The 24,103-nt window shown below is 35.6% G+C and overlaps 4 protein-coding genes across 11 annotated transcripts; 1 reads left to right on the top strand and 3 right to left on the bottom strand.

Moving 5' to 3' along the window:
- Positions 1 to 1,436: 1,436 nt before the first annotated feature.
- On the bottom strand, positions 1,437 to 8,322 carry LOC132607242 (calcium-dependent protein kinase 26-like). 2 transcript variants are annotated; one of them, XM_060321130.1, is made up of 8 exons: positions 7,907 to 8,322; positions 5,825 to 6,867; positions 5,045 to 5,188; positions 4,788 to 4,940; positions 4,160 to 4,275; positions 3,718 to 3,885; positions 2,228 to 2,452; positions 1,437 to 1,904 (listed from the first exon to the last, which is right to left on the bottom strand). In XM_060321130.1, exons 2-8 carry the CDS (start codon positions 6,717 to 6,719, stop codon positions 1,782 to 1,784), a joined length of 1,824 nt encoding a protein of 607 aa, XP_060177113.1. In that variant the 5' UTR covers positions 6,720 to 6,867; positions 7,907 to 8,322; the 3' UTR covers positions 1,437 to 1,781. The 2 variants fall into 2 exon arrangements, with proteins under 2 accessions (XP_060177113.1, XP_060177114.1); XM_060321131.1 differs by having other exon boundaries at positions 8,123 to 8,322.
- Positions 8,323 to 9,373: 1,051 nt separating this feature from the next.
- Positions 9,374 to 12,991, bottom strand: LOC132607241 (fra a 1-associated protein). The gene is made up of 2 exons (XM_060321129.1): positions 12,718 to 12,991; positions 9,374 to 9,958 (listed from the first exon to the last, which is right to left on the bottom strand). Exons 1-2 carry the CDS (start codon positions 12,912 to 12,914, stop codon positions 9,595 to 9,597), a joined length of 561 nt encoding a protein of 186 aa, XP_060177112.1. The 5' UTR covers positions 12,915 to 12,991; the 3' UTR covers positions 9,374 to 9,594.
- Positions 12,992 to 13,950: 959 nt separating this feature from the next.
- LOC132605459 (protein MICRORCHIDIA 7-like) lies at positions 13,951 to 16,588 on the top strand. The gene has a single exon (XM_060318602.1). The coding sequence runs from the start codon at positions 14,191 to 14,193 to the stop codon at positions 16,534 to 16,536; it is 2,346 nt and encodes a 781-aa protein (XP_060174585.1). The 5' UTR covers positions 13,951 to 14,190; the 3' UTR covers positions 16,537 to 16,588.
- Positions 16,589 to 16,887: 299 nt separating this feature from the next.
- On the bottom strand, positions 16,888 to 21,759 carry LOC132607239 (uncharacterized). Of its 7 annotated transcripts, none has more exons than XM_060321123.1 (11): positions 21,624 to 21,759; positions 20,447 to 20,615; positions 20,248 to 20,357; positions 19,762 to 19,870; positions 19,618 to 19,657; positions 19,236 to 19,325; positions 19,053 to 19,152; positions 18,797 to 18,936; positions 18,469 to 18,571; positions 17,772 to 18,370; positions 16,888 to 17,393 (listed from the first exon to the last, which is right to left on the bottom strand). In XM_060321123.1, exons 1-11 carry the CDS (start codon positions 21,642 to 21,644, stop codon positions 17,111 to 17,113), a joined length of 1,764 nt encoding a protein of 587 aa, XP_060177106.1. In that variant the 5' UTR covers positions 21,645 to 21,759; the 3' UTR covers positions 16,888 to 17,110. The 7 variants fall into 7 exon arrangements, with proteins under 7 accessions (XP_060177106.1, XP_060177108.1, XP_060177107.1 ...); XM_060321125.1 differs by having other exon boundaries at positions 21,570 to 21,689; XM_060321124.1 differs by lacking the exon at positions 21,624 to 21,759 and adding an exon at positions 21,201 to 21,541.
- Between the last annotated feature and the right edge of the window lie 2,344 nt (positions 21,760 to 24,103).

Raw genomic sequence — 24,103 nt, 5'->3', positions numbered from 1 at the left:
AAACTATAATGTTATATTAATCGTGTTTTGAACATAGTATATATATATATATATATATATGCATAAAAATAGTGCAAATTAATAATGTCCAAAAGAAAAAAGTGCACTCCATATTAAAAAATCAAACAATATTCGTGTAATTTCCAAAGTATCTCATTAAGTCAATAATGATGGATTCATTGCTACGTGCGTATCAATCCATTAGTGGGAGCAAATGAAATTGCTTTTCTTCAAAAAGTTAAGTAGTCAAACCATACAATTTTTTTTTTTATATTAGCCTGAGATCTAATCTAAATATTAAATTGTTCTATTTGCTATTCCGCCATGTCATTTATTTGTTATGTTCACTAAAATAAATATACTTAAAATATTTATATTTTAAAATAAGATAGAATTTAATTACTTTTTTATTTTTATTCTCTTTTAAAAAATATTAATAAATTTGCCGATTTTGTATTCGTAGCAAACATTAATATAATAAAATTTTAGATACGGAGAACAAACTACAATGTTATATTAATCGTGTTTTAAACATAATATATAATATATATATATATAATCACTATTCAAAGACAACTACATACATATAGATGCACTATAATCTAAAGTGTTGGGTCCGTGCGCAGCACGGGCATAGACCGTTTAGTATTATAAGAAAAATAAAGAAATAAGAATTGAGCCGACCGGGGTTAATGGCCCATTGGTTAGCCTATCTTGACCAAGCTCATCTCAACCCAAGTAACCCACCCATTTTTAATTCAACCCATTTGACCCTTCCAAATTTAGCTCATCCAGTCATTTTGAATACCTCTAGATTATTAACTTGCTCGTTTATTAACTCATCATTTTAACCTGCCTAAATTCAACCCACCAGCTCATTTGATGCAACTGGGTCTGTTCTACCGGTAGAAGACCTCCATTATCCACCAGTAAGTTGAAAAATTCGAGTCAATATTGAGAGTAAGTGAGAATACTGTTGATTTTCCAGAGTGAGAATACTGTTGATTTTCCAGAGTAGGGTTGGAAAAAAATATCAAGAAAACAGAAGCAACTAAGTAGAAGAACACATGAGATCCATCTTTTGATGGAATTTAAACCTCAAAATCACCGTCAAACAGTAGTTATTGTTCCTTATCAGGACTTGTCATTGCATTTGCCATGGATAGCTAGTCAATTATGATAAATTATCTCCATCCCTTTATAAGAAGTTGTGCTTCATTGTTGTTGTACTCACTTTGGTACAATGAATAAGTTTATAACATTACTTAATATCCTAGTAAAATGCAGGAAGTGCAACACAGACAAAACCTATTTAAATAAGGGATTAAGACTTACCAGATAATAATGGATTAATATGGAGTACAATTAATAAGAAGTTCAAACCTACAATCTGTGGAAGTTAATCAGTACTCAAATAAAGAAAGAACAAAAGGAGAAATATGAACAAGCATTACCTTATTTTCTTGAAATATTTTACAAGAGTGCATCCTATGCTAGAATACATATTAAACAGAGAAGCTAATACAACTTGGGAGTAAATTAATAAGAGCTGGCATTTGCTCTGTGCCAGCTAAAATGATGCTTGACCCTACTATACAATTCTGTACATTTCAAAATCATGGAGAAATGAAAAAGGAGAAATATTAAAAGCAGAAAAAGAAGAAAAGAAAAATTAAGTGCAAAGATCATAGTGTGACAGCAAAATCATGGGAGGCTGATGAAGGAGAAAAACTAAAAACAGAAAAAGGGAAGAAACAAGGAGGTACAATTATCTTCCTGTGTCAGCAAACCTTTGTTGCATCCCGAAATCCGATGCTAAAATTATTGTGTAAGCGTCTATTACCGAAATTTGCATTTCCTTTTTGCATCATCGCCACAAATTCGTTATAATCTATCCGGCCATCCTGAAATATAAGAACAGATACTGAACAAAGACGCAGTAATAAAAAAGAACGGAAAAGCATCATCAGGTGCAGTAACGTTCTAAAAGACACGGACCATTTCAAAAGATTCTAAATGTGTTATTCGTTACATTTTGATACTCTGACGTAGAAGTTTGGATATAGCTGAATATTATATTTTCATTATATGATCACAAAATATGTGTCTTCAATATGGTTTTGTCAGAGATGAAAGTCGTGTTGATATCAACGTTATGTAGTCTACCATTACTTTCGTGCATTACTAATTATATTTGGAATAGAGAAATGCCAGTAGAACTACATACGTTGTCTTGATCAACTTCTTGAATGATTTCTTCCAAGCGGACATCCTTCATGCCAAAATCCTCACAAGCCTTTTGAAGTTCATCTGCAGTGATATAACCACTCCCATCTTTGTCAAAATATGAAAAAGCAGCAGAAAGATAATCTTCCTTCTCAGCTTTGTTGATGTTAAGCATTGCAGCTATGAATTCCCCATAGTCAATGGTACCACTATTGTCAACATCAGCCTGCAATTTTTTTGGGAGAAAATATTGGAGTTAAGCAAAAAGAGAGATGTTTAAATTATCTAATGAAAGAATATCTTCACACAAACACATACTGTTGCTTAGAAAATATTCTTAGACAAAGAGCACAGCTTAGCTGGCTGCTCATAACGAGAGCATAATTCCGAAAGGACAAACAGGTTCACAGATTTATTCTTCACAAAGCACAAAGACTTTCTTTAGGTGACAATCCAAAAGTGATACTACTCAATAGCACAATGAAATAACCAAATGCTGTAACCTTAACCTTTTCCAATAATGAGTTAGCTTTCTTAGCTGATCCAAACAAGCAAATCGGGTGACAGAAATTTGACTGCACGGGGGCACTCTGGATATTTTGATATAACTAACAGACAATAGCAATTTCATAGAGAGGTACATTTAATGGTCAGGTACATTTAATAGTGACATGAAACAACAAAATTACAGTTGCACAAGCATAACCTGTTGCAGAATTGCAAAATACGAAAGGATTTCACAACTGATATATTTTGTTTGAGATTAAATTTGGAAAGGAGTTGGAAAAGAAAATGAACTGCAGATGAGTTCCTCTTGGTTGGTGATCTAAAGGTTGTCTGATGGAATTCATTTGATGGCACCTTCTAGACTTAGTTTGTATGGATATAAACAAAAGGCATTATTAAACTTGTGACTGACTTATTTACAACAAAAGAACTAGATAGTTGATGGGCAAACATTTTCGGCTACAAGAAAAATGAAATGCCCATTTTTCCTTTGAAGGCCTTAATTGTACCACAGCCAGACAAAAGTGCCTTAAAAGAGAGGCAAACATCATGCTTTCTCCAAACTTGACCTCATTCAACAGTATCAGACTATGAGAGAGAGAGATAGATGCATACAGTTGTTAAAAGGGTGTTTTACCGATTTATAGAGCAAAATTCAGAAGTTAATAGAAAGAAACTATACAAGAGAAGGATAAAGTATTTAAGCAATGCACAGTGAGCACTTCTGAAGGATTTTACACCTCTGCTTCCCATCTTAACAATCCACTTCTGCTTCCCATCTTTACAATCCTCACATAGACAAAAAAGAAACGAGATAGAGGAAGGCTCTATTTCAGCCTAATTTGATGATCTTCATGGTTATATGGAAACTTAGTCATTGGAATTAGTTAAACCCCGTGATTGAGTAAAGTTAATGATATCTTTGATTAGAAACATGACATTTGATACAGAATAGTTATGGAGGACTACAAGTCTATAACCTACCGCCTTCATCAAGTCTCGTATCTCTGTCTCACTAAGATCAGCCCCAAATTGCTTTAGTCCAATCTTCAGTTCATCTAAAGTAATATGTCCACTGTCATCTGTGTCAATCATTTTGAACATCTCTTTCAAGCCTGCAATTTCCTCTTCAGAAAGACTCTCTGCAATGACCTGTATGAAATAAACAAATTTCTGTGATTAGAAGACAACAGAACCTGTTGAATCTTGAACTAAATTAACTTTTCATGCATATGTGGGGAGATATAAAATTTAACTGCAATTTTAAGTTTCAAAATTGGCTTCTTTTTTCTTTTCTTGGGGTTTGCATGTGTGTGTGGGGTGGGAGGGGGGGGGGTGTGGGGTAGGGGGGGGGTGTGTGTGGTGGTTGACATCCACTTTTAGCAGTAAATCTCATTGAAACTATATTAGCTTACAAATGTCTTACCATGAGAGCCATTTTCTTAAGCTTGTTCATGGCAGAAAACTGGGTTAAGCGACTCAACACTGCAGAATCAAGAGGCTTATCTGGAGCTACACCATCAATCTTCACCCAAGGATGGCCTGCAAAAGGGAAAATAATAATAATAAATGAGCGGAATCTAGAAAGTTCAATGACAACATGTTCTGGAACTCAAAATGCAAATGTGGACACATATAGGGAATCTAATTTGAGAAGTAGTAAAACCAAAACCATCTCCATAGAAAGACTGCCTGTTCTCTGAATTGACTTAAAAATAGTATTGTTTCCTTCAACTGCTTTCAAGATCTACTTGCGACTATAATTTCTGATTCTGCACCAGACATTATGTCACTTTTAGTTCAACTAGAATTCAAGACATACATACGCTGCTCTGATTTTGTTATTCTTTTAGACAGATATGTTTGAAATTCTAGTTGAACTAAAAGTGACATAATATCTGAGGACTCAAATAGACCAAAGAAATACCAAAAAGACATTAAGCTTTCACCATGTTCTCTCTGCTGCTAAGCAAAATGTTGCTCAGAACATCTCTAAGCATAATATATGATAAGCTGGATTTTAAATACTAAATTGAAATTCAATGACTACTCACATAGAACTTCATGTGCGGTAAGTCGCTCTCTGGGGTCCCTTACAAGCATTCTCCTTACCAGATCTTTCGCATCTTGAGAGATGTTAGGCCAAGGGTCTGATGTGAAGTCAATATTGGCACGTAAAACCTCGTCAAATATTTCCTGCTCACTTTCTATCCAAATAAATGAATGAAGAAAACATGAGAAGCTGCTTTTGGTACTTCACATAACCAGGAAACCATGGTAAACTACAAAAAACTTGAGAAGATCAACTTACCACCCCAAAATGGAGGTACACCAGTAAGAAGAATGTAAATTATTACACCTGCACTCCAAATATCTGCCTCCTGACCATAACGCTTAAGCAGAACTTCTGGAGCAACATAATAAGGACTTCCAACAATATCAGAGAATATTTGCCCTGTGGTTAAGAACATAGCTCAATTAACTAGGCAATTTAAAAGCAAAAAGCAAATCAACAAAGAAGACTGGTGCATGCTAGAAAGCACATCTTATCAAGAGTGACAGAATTTTATTTAGAACAACTGATGCTAAGGATATTTTCCATATATGATGGTGAACATCAATCAAGGACAATAATAACCTTTCTACTTAATAGAATTTTTATGAAATCAGAAGCAGCATCATCTGCCAACATAAGAGTAATAAAAAAGAATGCGCAAACCAGTAAGTTTGGAGCTTTCAAGGAGACATGAAAAAGACTTCAGTCTATCCATATCAACTGGACTGCTTTAACTACAGAAGCATATTGCTTATCAAGCAGACAAATGGAAACGCCAACTACTTTACCGTCTTACTTCTATGATACCAAACTTCTTACTTTTTCTCTTGACACGGTAAATCAGACCCTCCTGAACTTCCCTACCACTAGGCTCTTTTGTCAAGTACCAAATTTCCTACTTACAGGTGCTTAAACAATCTGTCAGAAAATGATTTTTTTCTTATGCATACAAACCACTAAAACTAATTCAAAGAAATGGGGAAACAGGAGAAACCAAAAATATATAGGAAGTAAATGGAAGAAAGTGGACAATACCTGGCTTGAAAAACATTGATAGCCCAAAATCTATAATCTTTAGAGGTGAATCCTCTTTCTCGTTGACAAAGAGAAAATTCTCAGGCTTAAGGTCCAAGTGCAACACTCCTAGAGCATGGCAGGCTTCTACTACACCAACTATTGTCCTCGCAAGCTCGGCCGCTTGTCTCTCTGAGTAATGTCCCTGCTTAACAATCCTATCAAAAAGCTCGCCTCCTGAACATAATTCCATCACAACATGAACCGCCACAGCATCCTCGTACGCTGCTTTTATTGAAATGACGTTAGGATGTCCAGATAAGTGATGCATTATCTGAATTTCTCTCCTTACATCTTCCACATCTTCAGGTGTCAATAATTTCCTTTTTGCTATAGACTTACAAGCATACTTTTTCCCTGTTGCTTTTTCAACACAGAGGAATGTGGTCCCAAATTGGCCATGTCCAAGTTTCTCTCCCAAATCATAATTCTCCTTCAGAAGACCCGTTTTTGTTTTCAATACAGAATCAACCTGGAGTCCTGCGCTAAGCATTCTCTTGACTGGCTTCTTCGGTTTTGCAGGCTCTTTCATTTTTACCTTTTCATGGATAGTGTTGCCAGACTTTTCAGGTCCAATTGCTTCTATAGGTTTCAAATCAACTGATCTCCTCTCCGGTTTAACTACCTGAGTGTTCTCCGTATCTGGTAGTTTACTCTTTTCCCTGTTTATCGTCACCATTTCTGGGGGTTTATTCTGAATAGAGTTATGACGTTCAGGCTGTTTGTCTGTATAAGGTTCTTCAATACCCTTTGGTTTTTTCTTATTTGTAATCATATCCGGTGTTCGAGACCGCCAAAAGAATAAGTTGAAGAACCCATCCTTTGAAAACTTTGCATGAACACAATTATTTCCCATCTATTATTACGCTCCTCTCCTCCCGTATCTGTTACTACTATACACATTTGAACTCAAATATCAAGCCCAATTTAACCCGTCAAAAAAGGGTTGCAATTTGAAGTAGTAAACCATTCTACAATCCTCTTCAAAAGCATGACCTTTTCAACTGCAGATAACAGTTGTAATTCAAAATCAGCATTCTTCAAAATAATCTAAAGATAAAACCTTTGACCCAATAAATTTCCAACTCATACAATAACAACAACATACACGGAGGCGGATCTAGGATTTTTAGTTTGTGGGTCCAGCAAAGATATTTCGGAATACAAAAATGAGCTTAATAAGTAAAAAAGACCACAGGAGGGGCTCGATCCCGCATCTCTAGCGCAGATGCGCTCTGTCACTGAGCCAAGCATCCAAATTGTTACTGAGTTCCCATCTAATTATTATTATACCTTGAATATATTTTTCAATACAATTACAAGGTGCTGGAAAAAGTTATGGGTTCCCGGGAACCCCCACTCACCACTGTGGATCCACCCTTGAACATACCCAGTGTAATCCCACAAGTGGGATCTGGGGAGGGTAGAGTCAGGGGCGGAGCCAAGTGTAACCGAGGGGGTTCATCCGAACCCCCTCGGCAGAAAATTGATGAACTCCCTCGGCAGAAAATTACAGTGTATATTGAAGGTTAAAATTATTTTTTTATGTATATATGGTAGGTGTTGAACCCCCTTGGCTTCTTCGTATGTTTACTTCTTCATATTTTTGAACCCCCTTACAGAAAATCCTGGCTCCGCTACGCAGACCTTACCCCTACCTTGAGAGGTAGAGAGGTTGCTTCCGAAAGACCCTCGGCTCAAATATCGCAAATCAAAGTAGCTATGAAAATGGAAATGCGGTAGTGAAGAAAACATGACAACTACTAAGGAAAGCAGTAAATTTCCAACTCATACAAGTAAAATAATCCAATGTGTACCTCTAAAAAATTTCTAATCAAGGCAAAAAGAAAGAAAAAAGAAAAAAGTTGTCACTTCTCACACAATAAAAAAGCAATAGAGATAGTTAAGCAAAAAAACATGCAACAACAACAACTATGCCTGCCTCAATTCCAAACTAGTTCATATGGGCTAATGAAACAAAAACTCATAATTGAAGAAACAAAAAAAAAAGGGGATAACAACATTAAGAAATATAGAACTTACGAGGAGGACAATTAAAAGTTTAAGGCCCCTTTCCAGGAAAAATTAAGAAGACCCAATACGTGAAATTGGATATGTTGACGAATTTAATATGAAATTCTCAGACCCAAATGAGTAATAAGAAGAAACATTCAGCGAGAAATTGAGGGAAGGGGCAACCCAAATTGGTAATGATAATAATGATTGTACGTGAAAATTGAAGAGATTATTGGGTTTTACCAGAGCTAATTATGTGTTTCAATTTCATTATACATGCGTATAAATGTTAACCTGTTTCTCTTTTTGGGATAAGGGTTTTTGGGAATTGAATGTCTGTCTCTCTATATTTTTGTTGAAATTCTTTTAGGAGAGAAAGAATGCCGAGGGACAGAGGAACGGCCACAAGTGACAGGTTTTTCAGTTACAATCTTTCAAAGACACGTTTGGCGAATTTTTTTTTTAACAAGTACTCCCTCCGTCCCCAATAATTGTTATCTTTTAATAAAAATTTATCCCATAATAAGTGTCATCTTAGAAAATCAAGACATAAATTGACTAGTTTTTTTCAATTCTACCCTTAGACAATAAAATTGATGGTTGGAACAGTCACATAGTAACTTGGTATTGTTAGATTTCAATGTCAAAAGGTTTACTTCTTATGCATACTCTAATCAAAAGGTAAAAGTAATTTATTTTTATTATATAGGAGTAATTTGGTAAACTTCACATTGTATTCTTGATTTCTTAATATGCGTGTTTTTAGCTAAGGTGACATTTATTATGAGACGGAGGGAGTAATGTGCTACAATTTAATATACGGGAGAGTTATAATGATTACAACAATTGCCCCCTTAATTTCTCTGTAATTACAAAACATTACACTCCATTTTTTTTTTAATAGAACTTTGTATATTAAACAAGAGAAAAGGGCCAAATATTCTGGACTCTAAATATTATTAGCACAAAAATGCTCCTACTGTTAGCCAATGAGCAGATATACCTCTAAATTACTGAGAATAGATCATGGGTTTGCTCTTTTGGCACAACAATGCCCTACCATTAGCCAAGTAGAGCGGATATGCTCTCTACTAATGGACTTCACATCAAATGTAAATTAGCATATAATAATATTTCAGTACCAATATAACACAATTAGTGAATTCAACTAAAAAATGAAATGACGAGAATATGTATCATAAAAATGAGTGTACTTTTTTGTTTTATAGGGTGTTACGCTAATGAATCCTCTAAAAATTGAATAGATGCCAAAGTTCATTAATTGCCGTTTTTCTGTTAATTAAAAAATTGACTTCACCTCTTGCAATTTTCCTCCTCGCTTTATGCAGGGTGCGAAAAGGATTGGACAACATTAGATTAGATTTTTGCATGAACTTTTGGCTAGTCCGTGGCATTTCCCTCTTCATGATGCTTCATACCAGAAACAGATAAATCATAAAATTTGTCCTTTGAGAATCATCAGAAAAGTTAATATGCACCTAAAAAAAAATTCCGCTAAAGGTCAAATACTGGGTTAAAGCAAAGACAACGAGTCAGTTATGCTGGAACCAAAACATATTCATTTGAGGTGGAAGCATATTCATATCTCCCCCCTCAATTTAAGCAAAATCTAAGGTGTCTATAAACATAGTAGCAACATATTCACAAATCTACTGCAATCGTGAATGATATGCCTTGAGAAGATCTCCTTAGCTTCAAACATCTCTTGCCAGGCCAGAAAGATCAACCTCTCCATCGGACTTGGTCGGTTGAGGAGAACCTTCTTTAGGAGGATGAGATTCGATGGGAATACCACCTCTCTCAGGTGAGCGTGACATGTCATCATCAAAGACTCGAGGAATGTTGAACGCACCAAAGAAGCCATTCTTCATCTCCTCGGCTGCTTCAAAGAAACGATCAAGGTTACTGAAGAAGCTTCGCTCAATATTCTCAATGTCACCACGCAGCCCAGGGAAGTCAAAAGGCACACTTGACTCTATAGAATGTGAACCTTTAGACATTTGGTCTGTGACATCTTCCTCGGTGTATTCTTTATTAGACTCTACCATCTCAGAAGGCCTGACGAAAAGCAAGAAGTTAGCAACATGTTACAAACAAATTATTAGCATAAGACCCAATAGGAAGTTAACAAACAAATTATTAACAAATTCTCCTCTTCTTTCACACGAAGTATCTTTCACTTGCTAACAGGAATTGAGACTTACAAAAGGCCAAGAATAACATAATTTATGGAGAACATGTCCTGACCAATCGGATTAGACATTTCTAAGATTAACCAGCTGTTATAATTCGGGAAAAGTGGACAGGTCAACTAATTATCCTCCTCCCCTGTTTAATTTCGTCTTGAACATGTTATGGTAGGTGGTAAAATAAACTAGACAGTTGATTCCTGCTGGAAACATCAAAATGTTGTATTAATCCTTGGGATGCTATCTCAAACTGAAATACATTTCGTGAATCACCTCAACAGAGTTCCAACTCTTTATTTTACCCCTTAGTCTTGTGTTATGAAACAGAAGTAGTCAAGTAGAAATGTCTTTGTCCAAGAAAACCATTTCCAATAAGTACATACAGGATAACCCGAAACCTCTTTCCTTGTTTTGTTTTTTGGGGGTTTGGGGTGTGGAGGGGGTCACTCAAGGGTTCTCTATTCCAACAAAAGAATTCCAATAAGTACCGGAATCCTCTTTCCTTTTTTGTCTATTTTTCATTTTGCCACTTATGGGTTCTCCGTTCCAACAAAGAATCAACATATAGCACCTAAGTCTTTAATTTTTTCTTTGGATCGTCTTCATAGGGTGAGGTAAAAGGTAATGGGGACAGAGAGTATTTAAAGAGTACAACACATAAGTGGCAGTTATCCTGGATAAATATTTGTGCTTTCGATGGGAGTGGAAACTAGAAACACCAAACCATAACTATGCCAATAAAACACGAAAAATGACTTACAAAGTATTCCTCATTTAGTATTCCCCTGATAATCTTTAATGAAATTTTTGAGGTTCTAGTTCTAGTTCATATTAGATTCTGTCATACTTAATACTCCCTCTTTGCCAATTTATCGACGCTCTTTCCTTTTTAGTCAGTCCAAAAAGAATGTCATTTTTCCATAGTTAGCAGTAACAATTTACCTTCAAACTTCTCATTTTACCCTTAATGAAATGATTATAACCACATAAATTTCTATGGCTTATTTTAAACCACAATCAAACATCTTCACATAAGTTAAGACGGAGGGAGTATTTTATAGAGATAACTGTCCCTTTACAATCCTGGAGTTAGCCTCTTTCATTAGACTGAAAAAACAATGGTTACTGTTTACCGAAAATATGTTGCAATCTTTAACTAATTCAGAAGTAAGAGGTGTATAAAGCTATAACCACAAAAATGCAAAATCCATGAGCTAGTTCAAATCTCCAAGTGAAGAGAAGGGTGTTGGGATTTAAAGACACCAAGTAGTGGGCTTTAAAGATGAAGTGTGAATTGGGAAATGGAGGAAAATAAAATTGGAGGGAAATGAAATTTGAAAGAGTAACTTTTTCCAAGTGACCGTTCTCCCACATTGGAGGTAGAAAGTAACATTTGTGTGCTTATACGTAGAAGCACATCTTCTAGCTCATAAAGAGTTGAGAAGAGGACCTCCCCTCGCCCCGTCGTCGTTGCTCGGCTTCGGATTTGATTGATAATCTTTTTAGACCAAAAATACCTTTCATTTTTCATTAGTTAATTTCCTTTTTCCTAAGATTAATTAGCGCGCTTTTAACTATTTAATTTAATATTCACGGAATTATTTTATTCCCAATGGTCATGTTTCAATTCGCGACCAAAAAGAAGTGACACCTTCTTTCCGAACAGGTATCTTTGCACCTGTTCGGCTCCAACTGGTTGGCTATAAATTTCCAGAGGCTTCGCCTCATTTCACTGTGAAATCACGAAAATTATACTCTCTGTAAATCATTCTTCTACATCCCCTCTTCTGTGCATTGTTTTCAAAGTTAAAAAGTAAGTGTCGTGTGATTTACTATAATTTGTTGAGTTCGCCGAAGTTCTGCAATTTCGATTGCCAGTATTGCAAAATAGAGTTTCATTCTACCTAGGAGGAATTAATCCAAACCTTGGGCAATTGTGAGGGGATTAAATTCCTTAAGGAAACACAATTTTCTGTGGGCTCGAAACTAAAACTTTTGTTTAACGTTTTCTAATTTACAGTCTGTAGTTTGATTACAGAGATAACAAAGGGTTAGTTCTGAGTAAATCCTAAGTTGGAATGTCTCACCTAATTACATTACCAGCCTTGAGGGGAACAGTCAAATCATCTCTCAACTCCTCCTATTTAGACATTTGAGCATAAAGAGAACTAGACTCCCTAGTAAGAATTAGTATTTTATTCTTAAACAGAAAAGAGACGTTTCCACAAATCTGATGCACTCACCTTAATCCAAATTACAAAAGAAAATAAATCAGCTTATACAAACGAAACCAGATCATGGGAGAGTGACTTAAAAACTCACACAAGAGTATTTTATTCCAGAGTTAATGTTCCCTTTTGCTACCTGAACTATCACCATTTGTATATTAAAACACACCTCGAAACTGATTAGGCCAATTACCAGAAAAGGGGAACCACTGATAGTTTTGGTGTGAAACTCGCCAAAAAAAAAAAAAAGTTATAGTTCAGGTGTGTTTTTGACAAAAGTATAGTTTGATGCAAACTAATCACGACAAATTTAAAGCCGTGTGTGTCTAATATCCACCTAAAATAAACTTGTACACTCCAAATAAAAGGACCCCGAAAAACATAACATTAAATTCTTTACCTGCCAATGCAATCCTTGAAAGTCTGTTCAGTCTTTTCACACTTCCTCATAAACTTTCCAGGCTCGGTCTCTTCGGTCTTGCAACGAGTGCTAACAACTTTCCTGGTAGCGCAACGTTCACCGCCATCACCTGAGGATGATCTAGGGTTTTCAAAATCATCCTTGGATACGTCGTCGTCTTTCCACACCCAACCCATTGTTCTTCAATTGCTTGGCCAACAATTCACAACGATGTTTCTCGAACAGGTGAAAGAAATGGAATGAGTTTAAATAGTGGTGCAAAAAAGGATATAAATAAAAAAAGAAAAAAGGAAAGGGGAATAGCACGTTTGGTCCCTGGTTTGTCGGCAAATTCTTATTTTGGTCCATGTACTTAATTAAAAAAAAAAAAACAACGAGACCGACATAATATTAGTTTTGAAAATTTAGAATAATATTCTATGGCCAAGACTAATTAAAGGAAGCAGATGTATCAAGCATAGCTCGATCTATTCTACACTATAAGATCAGAAAACTTCAATTGTGAAATGTTGCACCCCTTCGATTCGTCCGTATAGAAAGGGACGCATTCAACTCAGCCACTTCAGAAAGAGATATATTGATTCGTCCATCTCAGAAAGGGATACATTCAACTCATCCACCTAAAAAAGGGATATTCGACTCGTTCACTTCAAAAAAGGACTCATTCACCTTTTAGAAAACTTAAATACGGAATGTTGAGGGACTTTTTACCCATCGTAATCCGTAAGTGCACCTCACGTGGAATAAAATTGTATTATTATAGATAGTAACTTTTAAAATTTATAACAAAATTTTACCACTGCGATTCTATTTTATACAAAATCTAACATTAATTGTAGGACAGTTTTTGGCGCCGTATGGTAAAAACCTGGATAAAATTTTAGCGAAGTTTAGTAAAAATAAAAATCCTCAATATATATTACAGGATTGTAACGCAAACCAATGCAAAATAGGAGTAGAACTCCAGCTAATTTCTTTTAGTCTTTTAAGTATTTGGGAATTCTGATTCTATATTTTTCCAATTTGTTTAGGTTTTGGTTTATAACAAATACCAATTCGTTATGGACTCCAACCAATAAAACTAAAGAGTATCTCCAACACATTCCTTTATTGCACTAACTTTCCTTTCCTTTTTCTATTTGGATTTGGACTAACAAATTAGTTCTCTTTTCCTTTTCCTTTTTGGATTTGGACTATACCCTCAACCATGGAGAACAAAGTTTAATGTGATCCAAGACTATATATTTGCATCAAACCATGTTCATATAGGAGAAGGAAGAGCCAAACACCTCTATAAAAGTAACTCAATATTTCACATTCTTCATCACAAACTTTTTAATCAGTATTAGTTCTTGTACCACTAGGTTCTTTTCCACTTCTTTGAAATCAGATTCTTTTTCTTCCTCAACATCCAAAAACCTGAGTTTTTGATTTTTAGTTAATTTTCACAACATGATCACCATGCCTATAAAGCAAGAAATCATCGACCTAACAGACGATTTAGACAATATTCAGAACACTACCAACGTCCCCACAAACACAACTATGCATATGATTCCTATAACCAATTATGGTTATGGTTCTTATTTCAACAATATCGAAGAAAGTCCTATGAAGAAGATGAAAGTTGAAAGTGCATCATGGCAGCAACCTCTTATTGTTGCTCCTTTATCGATTCGTCCAAAGAATGAATTGATAGCTTCCCCTGCTACTATTCCAGTTACTAGTTGTAAACAATTTTGGAAAGCTGGAGATTATGATGGCAATAAAGAGGGTGCTGGTATTTTCTCAGCTGGTTGTGATCAAACAGTTGGGATGGATCATGTAAGAGTTCACCCGAAATTCTTGCATTCAAATGCCACCAGTCATAAATGGGCATTGGGTGCTTTCGCTGAGCTTCTAGACAATGCGATGGACGAGGTTTGCAATGGTGCTACGTATGTAGGCGTAGACGTGCTGGACAATAAGAAAGACAAGTGTAGCAAAATGTTGTTAGTTGAAGACAATGGTGGTGGAATGACTCCTGATAGAATGCGCCAATGCATGTCTCTTGGATACTCCGCGAAAAGCAAATTAGCAAACACTATTGGCCAATATGGAAACGGTTTCAAAACGAGTAGTATGAGACTAGGAGCTGATGTGATTGTGTTTTCCCGAGGGAGAGATAGAGCAACTAACACGTTGACACAGAGCGTTGGAATGTTGTCATATACTTTTTTAAGGAGCACTGGGAAAGAAGACATTGTTGTTCCTATGATCGATTTTGTCAAGAGAGGAGAGAGTTGGGAGGTGTTGGTTCGATCTTCGGGTGATGATTGGAAAAGGAATTCGGAGACGATAGTACAATGGTCTCCTTTTGAATGCGAAGCGGATCTCTTCCAGCAATTTGAGTTGTTGAAAGGCGAACAAGGCACGCGAATTGTGATATACAATCTTTGGGAGGACGAGGAAGGAGCCACAGAGCTTGACTTTGACACGGATCCACATGACATCCAAATAAGGGGCGTTAGTCGAGATGAAAAGAAGATTGAGATGGCGAAAGAATATCCTAACTCGAGGCATTTTCTAACTTATCAACATTCTTTAAGGAGTTATGCTTCGATTTTGTATCTGAGGCTTGCTCCTGGATTTCGAATAATTTTGAGGGGGAAAGACGTCGAACATCATAATTTGGTAAATGACATGATGTTATCCGAGGATATTACGTACAGACCGGCATCCGTTGGTTATGAAAATTCTGCAGCTGAAGTAACTATTGGTTTTGTGAAAGATGCAAAACATCACATTGATATTCAAGGATTCAATGTGTATCACAAGAATAGGCTTATTAAGCCTTTCTGGAGGGTTTGGAATGCTGCTGGGAGCGATGGTCGCGGTGTGATAGGCGTCTTGGAAGCTAATTTTGTTGAACCGGCTCATGATAAACAGGGCTTTGAGCGAACGATTGTCCTTGCTAGACTCGAGGCTCGTCTACAAGTTATACAGAAGAAGTATTGGTCTTCAAATTGCCATTTCATTGGTTATGCTAAGCGTCGCAATGTAAAGAGTGCTGTCTCTGCTGATGAGAAAGAGCCAAACGCTTCCGCACCTAAAAGCAGCTCATGTAACTTCGGCCCCACAACCTCCGTAGTAGAACGCGAGAAGGGAGTTGTACATTCTTCCGTAAAGGAAAATTCAGTGCAGGAAGCATCCTGCTTTTACGTAGGGCCCTTGAAATTGCCGCCCCCGGTTCATTCTTCAATACAAGAAAGACGTGCAACTATGACTGGAGATCAAGCTCAGCAAGTCTGTACAACAAATAGACAAACTGATCAAACTCCAGCAAACGCCTCCGCGCCTAAAAGAAAATCATGTTCCCCGTTTAGCTCCAACGTCAGCCCCACAAACTGTCATGACGATAACTGTAAATCAAAATCCACTGGAGGAGAACACGAGAACACAGTACCAGCACAACCAAGAGATCACACTCAGCAAGCGAGTACATCAAATAGGCAACATGGTCAAACTCCAGGATATACAGTTGTGAAGATGGAAGATAATGTGTCGAATGACTTGAGAAAAGAGAATCAGAGTACTAAGAATACTTTACAACAGGTTTGGCGCCATTGGCAGAAAGAAAGAGCCAGGAGTGAGATGCTAGCTCGCATGATTATAGAAGAAAGACGAAATCGGGATAAGGAAGAAGAGAATTTAAAGAGCAAACTAAAGGATGCTTCTGTTACCATACAAGAGCTGCTCAACAAAGTGAGGCAGCTAGAAAGTAATAGGATAACTTTTATTTGCAAAAACGAACGTTAACGATAAGAATTAGCAACATATGTAGCTAAAAAACACCAAGTCCATTCAATATTTACATGTATATTAGCTTTACTTTTCCATTTTTCCTATTGTAATTTCTTGTGTTGGAAGTAGTTTTGCTGGATTGTTCTCAGTTTTGAATTATCAATTCGAATATATTTTATCTTCCGAATTTCTATCCTTTATCTATGTTTCGCGTATCGTTTAGTATTGGCACACAGAATGTTTTGTTCTTTTAGATGGTTAGGATCTGATTTGGTTTGCGCATAATGCAGTCAGATATTTGTAAATTGGATGCTGGAAATTGAAATAGACATTAAAGTTCCAGTTTCTCAATGTTAACTCCTCAAATCCTGCACAATCTGCTCCTGCTTGAATAACAAGGAATTATGTTTTACATTTTTTCACAATACACTGATACATGAAATTTCAGATTAATCCAATTTTATCGGATGTTCTCGAAGGTACAGAAAAAAAAAAGATTTATACTTCTCGTGAGCTCAGATAAACTTTCATATCTGACTATGTTACCCAGAAATATTGAATTGCACAGAACACTGGTTGTTGATCACTCTTAAGCCACCCGCCCAGAGAGAAAATAGAAGCAGCAATATCTTGGTAGTTTTCTAGTTTTAGTTTCACCGAGCTCCTTCTCATGGATTCCATTTGCATGAGCAGCCGTCATGTTATCATCCTTTGATATATTCTCCATTATTTTCCCTGTCATTGCTTGATCTGTCGAAGAGCATAGAGCAATGTGATGTGCCTGACCAGGAATTGTAGCATAAACATCAGGTGATGCTGGAGCAATCTTGTTATTGTGTGCTTCCCTTATGCACAAACCAGAACTTATGCGCCTGAAAAAATGTGTTACTAATTGAGTAGGGAATTGTTAGAAAAGAAATTGCTTAGCATATGATCGAAGGCAATATGCATGAGAAAGGAATGCCGAGTACTTAAAGGGGTAACACTTCAAGTCTTCAACTAAATTTGGTCTTCAGCAACCTTTTCTGCACTAGTAGTTTGGAACTTCAAGATTTCCCTTTGGGATAAGTGACTAATATCTAATGACTACAATGGTTTTTTCCATTTCTATGTGCTCATTTGGCGAAACTTTAGTCAGTAATTGAAATTTATAAGGTGCAGATTTAACCATTTCATGCAGAATAATCTAGCTTCAGGTAAAACATGTATAATCATCAATAGAAGCCAGGTATTAATCAAACAAAATTTACCTGGAACAAGAGCTATTTCTCCGATCCTTATCAGCTTCTGATGATTTTGAATCTTGTAGACTGTCTGTCTCCGCATCTACTAACATTACATTAGTGTTAGGAACTGTCCTAGTTTCCAGCTTACACCTATATTCCCTTATGATAGAAATAGCCTCATCTAAAGTTCCTAAAGCTTGTTTGACCTCCGGGCTAATACCAAAATTCTTGTTCTCAGTGGACTTCTGTACAAGTTGATTGACCGGAGAATCACATACTTTCCTGTCATCCTCATAAAGATGTTCGACTTTTTCACTGGCTTCGACTTCAATCTCCTCGATTTCACCATGTATATTTTTATCTCTGACCTCAAAGTTTTCCTGTTCTGGTAAATTAGTGATACAGTTGTCCCTATGAACCTTTTGCTCGGGACATTTTTCATCATTGTATGTTCTAGTTTCTTCATCAACAGGAACTACATTTGTCTTCAGGTCTTGCAATTCTAAAGCTATATCACCATTAGGTATTTTATCGGAGTAAAGAGCTTCACGTATTCGAGCATACATTGGATCCTTCAGAGCCTTGCTGAAGTCTTCATCACCTTTAGCAACTGAAGCTACTTCCTGCAACAATTGTAAAATTACTTGCAGGTGCATTAAAAAAGTGTTTTTTTAATCAAATAATAAATATAAAACAGAATGATCTCTGAGTTGGCATTAACCTTTTTATAAAGCTTGAAGCCGCCACCTACGAGCTGCCTTGAGACGAAGTTAATTAATGCTGGAGGAATAAAATCCAGTTTAATATCCAAATTACCGATTGTCCTGCAAATTTTAAAGTAGAAGAAGAAAGTCACAATAGATAATAAAAAGTGGCAATCTTTAGTTCAATCATTACTTTATCTAATCTTATTCTAACTACGTCCAATGTTAAACTTATGTTCCTGGTGTAGTTAATCATCTTTTAGTGCTTCTGTTTTTACTTCTGTATAGATAGAATAGACCAGGTGAAACCTTGCTGAACCTCCCTAGCATTTGGATATATGTTACCTGAAGTAGCTCCGATTATTTGTTACTTTCTGTAGAGCAAAACCTCCCACAAGATCAACCCGTACTACATCCTGCGCATTGGGTATCCTATCTTTGGAATATCCATGAGTACTTGTATCAATGTTATCTACGTCAGAGATCTGGAAAAAGACACGCGAAAAAGCATAAACTATAGCTTGCTATCAGTTACATTAACTGCCCATGTGAACAACAATTAGATAGTTAAGAAAAATAAAATAAGGACTTTCATGCTTACCGAATTGGCAACCACTACAATAAGACCATCTTGAAAATATTCAAATGCAAATAAATGTACTACAGCTTCCCTTGCTGACAAAGGCCTTGAAAGCTTCATCCTTTCTTCCAAATTAAGTAATTACATGTTAGCTAATTATGTGGTCGACAAGAATGCAACGAATACTACCATAGGAGGACGAACCTTACTAAGCATATTTGTTCACCAGTTCTGATCTTTTGCAAGCACACGGATTCCGCGATCTTAAAAGTTGGAATTGTAGTTTGTGGCCACCTGATCAGAAATTGGCACAGATTAAAACTAATTGTTAGTCGGGAATGCAATTGTTATCATACCAATCGACTTGAAATGAAATCTTCACATAGTTTTCTGCAAGATTAGTTTAATTCACATGTATTGCACAGTAGATTACGAATAAATACACAAAATAGTTGCTTTGTTATTTAAGAGCATTTCAGTTTTTAACTCTCCCTTTTGTTCTCTCACAAGCCACAAGTTGAGATACATATTATTTCTCATAATGCAGCAGGAAGATCTAAGAATTTTACAAGTTGCATTTTCTCACCACTTCTTAAAGAGTTCTGCCTCCCATGAGATGCATAAACCTGTGATAGAATTTTTTGCTTACATTAAGCTTCTCCACTACTAAAGCAACACTCCAACATTGAAGATCAGAGACATATGGTTGACATCTATTAATTTAGCTTACAAACATCTATTGGACCATCCACATAGCCTTCAGCTAGGAGGGTGTGATAGGGCGTGCCTTCTGGTCCCTCTCGATACATAACACGGATCTCCTCAGTATCCTGTTTTACCTGCCAGTAAAAGAGAACTAGAGAATCAGTTATCTCTAGTATCCCAAAATTCACTGCCAAGAGAGGGTTAAAAAAAAAAAAAAACGGAGCTCTAGATAGAACTTAGTGGTGGAGCCAAAATTTTCACTGAGGAGATTTAAAATATAAAGAAGTTAACATACGAAGAAGCCACGGTGATTCAAAATCTACTATATATACATAAAAATGTATTTTTAATCTTATATACATACGGTGTGATTATTTGGCGAGGGGGTTCAGATAGTATTAGTCCTAAGACAAGTAACATCCACTGCTTGTAAAACTAGTTTAAGAGAAACATAAACATAGCTGGAGTGTGGTTTCAAGTATTAGAAAAAAGTGATCTTAAGATAGCCTACTTTCCAACCACCATTTGATGCCTCGGAATCAGTTACTGATGCACTCCTCAACATGCTCAGGAAGTTTGCCACTTCCTTGGTTCTTCTATCTACTAGATTTTCACTACATTCTGCCAGAAAAAAGAAGTATATTTTTGATGTTATAGATATAATACTAATTAGTTTGATGACATATTACTGAAATTGACTTAGGACTGACCGTGAAAATCAGATCCTGATGAACGTAGGATTTGATTCTTGACGAGGGTCTTAAGCATATCATCATCGACAAGATCATGACATGATAGCGTCTGGTCCAGTCTACTTCTGTACTGAGAGATGTTACCACTGTCCCTCATATTGCATCTCCAAGAAAAAAGGGAATTGTCCTGTAAAATTCTTAAATCTATAGTATGAAATGGTTTTGTATACATGAACATACCTACAGGCTACAAATGTATGTAAATCATATTTTAACTGATGCTTTTTAAGGATATATGTGTTAACGCGTCTATATAATTTGTTTCTGAAATTAACCTTGTTGGCCTGAGGGTTTGACTTTTGAGTTGACCGAGTGTTGACTTTGACTTCGATGTATCCTAATTAAATTATGGGAATAGCTCTCCTACACTATTTTGGACCTCTTATTGATGAGTTTGAATAGATTGGAGGTTATCTGAGATCGTTTGAACTTTGAACAGCTTTGAACTGTATGCCTTTACTCAATGGCAAAAGGAATCCTAACAATACATCAAAGGCTGTACAAACATATTTAATAATATATCTATGCAAATGTTTTGTTAATATTCTACATTATCAAAATTGAATATTACAGAATTGCCTGTATTGAAGATTATCATAAGGAATTCCATCAAATAAGGAAAAGGTCTCTTAGCTAGAGATATAATTCATAGTCATCATGTAAGTACAACATAAACAAACAAGCATATGAAGGATTAAGAGAGAAAACAAACCTTCAAAAGTTGAATAATTTAGCAAAGAATCTAAAGCTCTTTGAAGGGACTCTAGTTGAAAGTTTATATTTTTTTTTAAGCATAAGCTAAGAAGGAAACAAAGAATTTAAGGGAGCAGAGTTGCAGATCTCAAGAGAAATTAATGATTGTATGGGGCAAGATTCAGCTGATATGAGACCACCAAGGTGGATAGCTAACATGGTTATATTTCTTGAATATAACGAATTTGCAAATAACAAAGCAGATTTATGGATGAGGATTCATAAGCATAGTTATTCCAAAAGCTTCCAAAGCTAAAAGAACAAACAAAAAGTTGAATATTAAAAAATATATAGGAAAGATAAAGAGTAAATAAAAGGCAAAACTCACATATTAAAAATATGCATCTTGTCTTTTCAAAAATAGAGAATTTGAGCACATTACCAGGACATATTTTTGATACATTTTGGCATGTGGTTTACCATCTAATCTTTTCAAAATGAATATAATGATATCTGATTTAATGGATTAGATTAAAAGAATTATGAAACCTTTTTGAAGGTCGGTAAAGTAGGCATAAAGCAAGATAGTGTGCTTGGAATTGTAGAAAGGTATTTTTAGTTCTTAGTTTTCATTTTATAGTCATCCATATTAGGTCCAATTAATTCAGATTCGTATGGCGTGATCCGATTAATTCAGTGTTGTACGGGATCATCAAAGTGAAAAATATTTCCTACCGAGAATTTTTATTTTTAAGACTTGAAACCGAAATTTTAATTTAGGATGGAGAAATTTCATATATCCAGCAATTAGCGACTGCTGACTGGTGAAAGGTGTTGATAACTTCAACAAAGTTGGAATTTACGTACGATGTACCTATGATACAAACAATGCATAAATTACGAGATAAAAGGGTTTGGTTAAGATGGTGGCACATCAGGACAATCGATACATTCATTAAAATCTAATCTTAGTTCATATTGTATTAGACAAGTAAATACTTATAAATAACATTTTGTTATTTCATATCAAACTATAAGTTAATATAGTTTGAAACGAAGATTGTTATGTGATCACATACAAGGTCGTGATCTAGTGATCAATAAAATGAAAGAAAACTTCATAATGTCCAAATGTTACCTAATACATATGCTGGTGAAAAATAATAGATACTCGACTATCGAGGGGTTTAAGTAATAAAAGAAAAAGGACTGCATGTAAATATCTTAGCCACTTTCAGTTACCTAAAAACATGAAAAAGCAGCAATAGAATAACTTTACTTATCCTTTTAGGATATAAGTCATTAGAAATAATTAGGGGCGAAGCTAGTGTGTATGTCACGGGATCGGTCAAACCCAGTATCGTTGATTTAAATTTTATAAGAAATTTATTAAATATGTATAAATTATTATCTTAAAATATAGTACAATAAAAAGACTAAAATTGCGAACTCATAAATTTTTAAATTCAGACTCTAATATTGATGAGTGTTGTTTTACTTGTTTGTATGACTGTCATACTGCAATTTTAAGCAGTTGATAGGTGGAAATTGAGATTCTCGCCAGATGGCGCTAGCTAGAAAACATCATCTTTGTGATAAATATACTTTGTCAAAGAAGAATTTATTCTTGTATACTTAATGAAGAAAAATATTTATGAAAGTAAAAGTGGTACCAAAAAGTGTGCTATGAAAGGAAAAGTCAAAAGGAAAAAATAAAAGAAAAGATAAAGTAAGAGTAACTTAAGGATTCAATTGAATTCATTACTTTTTCTCTAATTTTATATTCATGTGAAAAAGAAAATTATTTAAACTATATATATATATAAAAGATCATATTCATTCTAAGCGAACCTACTAACTCGACATTGCACATTTGATCATCTTTCTGGTAGCTCATGGGTCAGATATCACAATTTACACAACCTTAACATTATTGCTCTTCCACAAAAAACTATTTCGTGAATAGACTGTAGCATTTTTTAAGAATTATATATTCTTTATTACAATTTATGTGATACACTCTCTATTCAGAATATTTCAAAAATGTCTGACACAATTTCATTTGTATAAAATTTCTATAATGTTCAAAAATTAAAGTTCTTAAATCTTTGGGAAAATACATAAACCCCCCCCCCCCCGACGTATACTCGGATTAATTATGACGCACCCAACCTTTGCGGGCGACCTATTAACCCCCTGGCCTTATTTTTTCTGTATTTTTGTACCTTTTTTGGCTGATATGGCAAAAAAAAATTAATAGCGAGTGAAAGCAGAAAAAAAATTATATTTTAATAAAAATTAATTTTTAAAAATTTATTTATATTTTATTCTCTCAACCACCCCCACCCTCCCTTTCTTCCACATTTCAATTGTTAAAGCTACTAATTGTAATTTATTTTTCTATTTCTTCTTCTTTGTCCTTTTTCTCTTTCTTCTTCTTTCTCCTCAACCACTCCCACTGCCGCCGCGGCCACACCGCCGCCACCACACCGCTGCCACCGACGCCGCCATGGTTGAACATAGCCCAGAAAGGAAGAAATTGCACAGTTTGTCATTCAAATGGCAATTTCTTCAAATGGGTGGGGCAAGAGGAGCGGTTTGGGGGGGGGGGGGGGGGGGCAGCAGCAACAACAGCAGAAAACACTGGATATGTTAGCCCAAAATAATTAGAGTAATTCGTTTCTACATCAATAATTGTGATCCAAATCTATAGTGAGATTTCAGACCAATATGAAAATGGGTCTGACCCATTAAAACATAATGCCATTTCGATGGAGGATATATTTTGGTGTTTGATTTGCCTTCAAATGAATGTGTGTGTTAATGGAGGAAGAAAATGGGTTGAATGTGTGTGTGTTAATGGAGGAAAAAAATGGGTTGAATGTGTGATATTAATGGAGGAAAAAAATGGGTTGAATGTGT

This window comes from Lycium barbarum, chromosome 8, assembly GCF_019175385.1.
Source record: "Lycium barbarum isolate Lr01 chromosome 8, ASM1917538v2, whole genome shotgun sequence".
In the NCBI taxonomy this organism is placed as follows: Eukaryota; Viridiplantae; Streptophyta; class Magnoliopsida; order Solanales; family Solanaceae; genus Lycium; species Lycium barbarum.
This window is presented reverse-complemented; position numbering and strand designations above follow the sequence as displayed.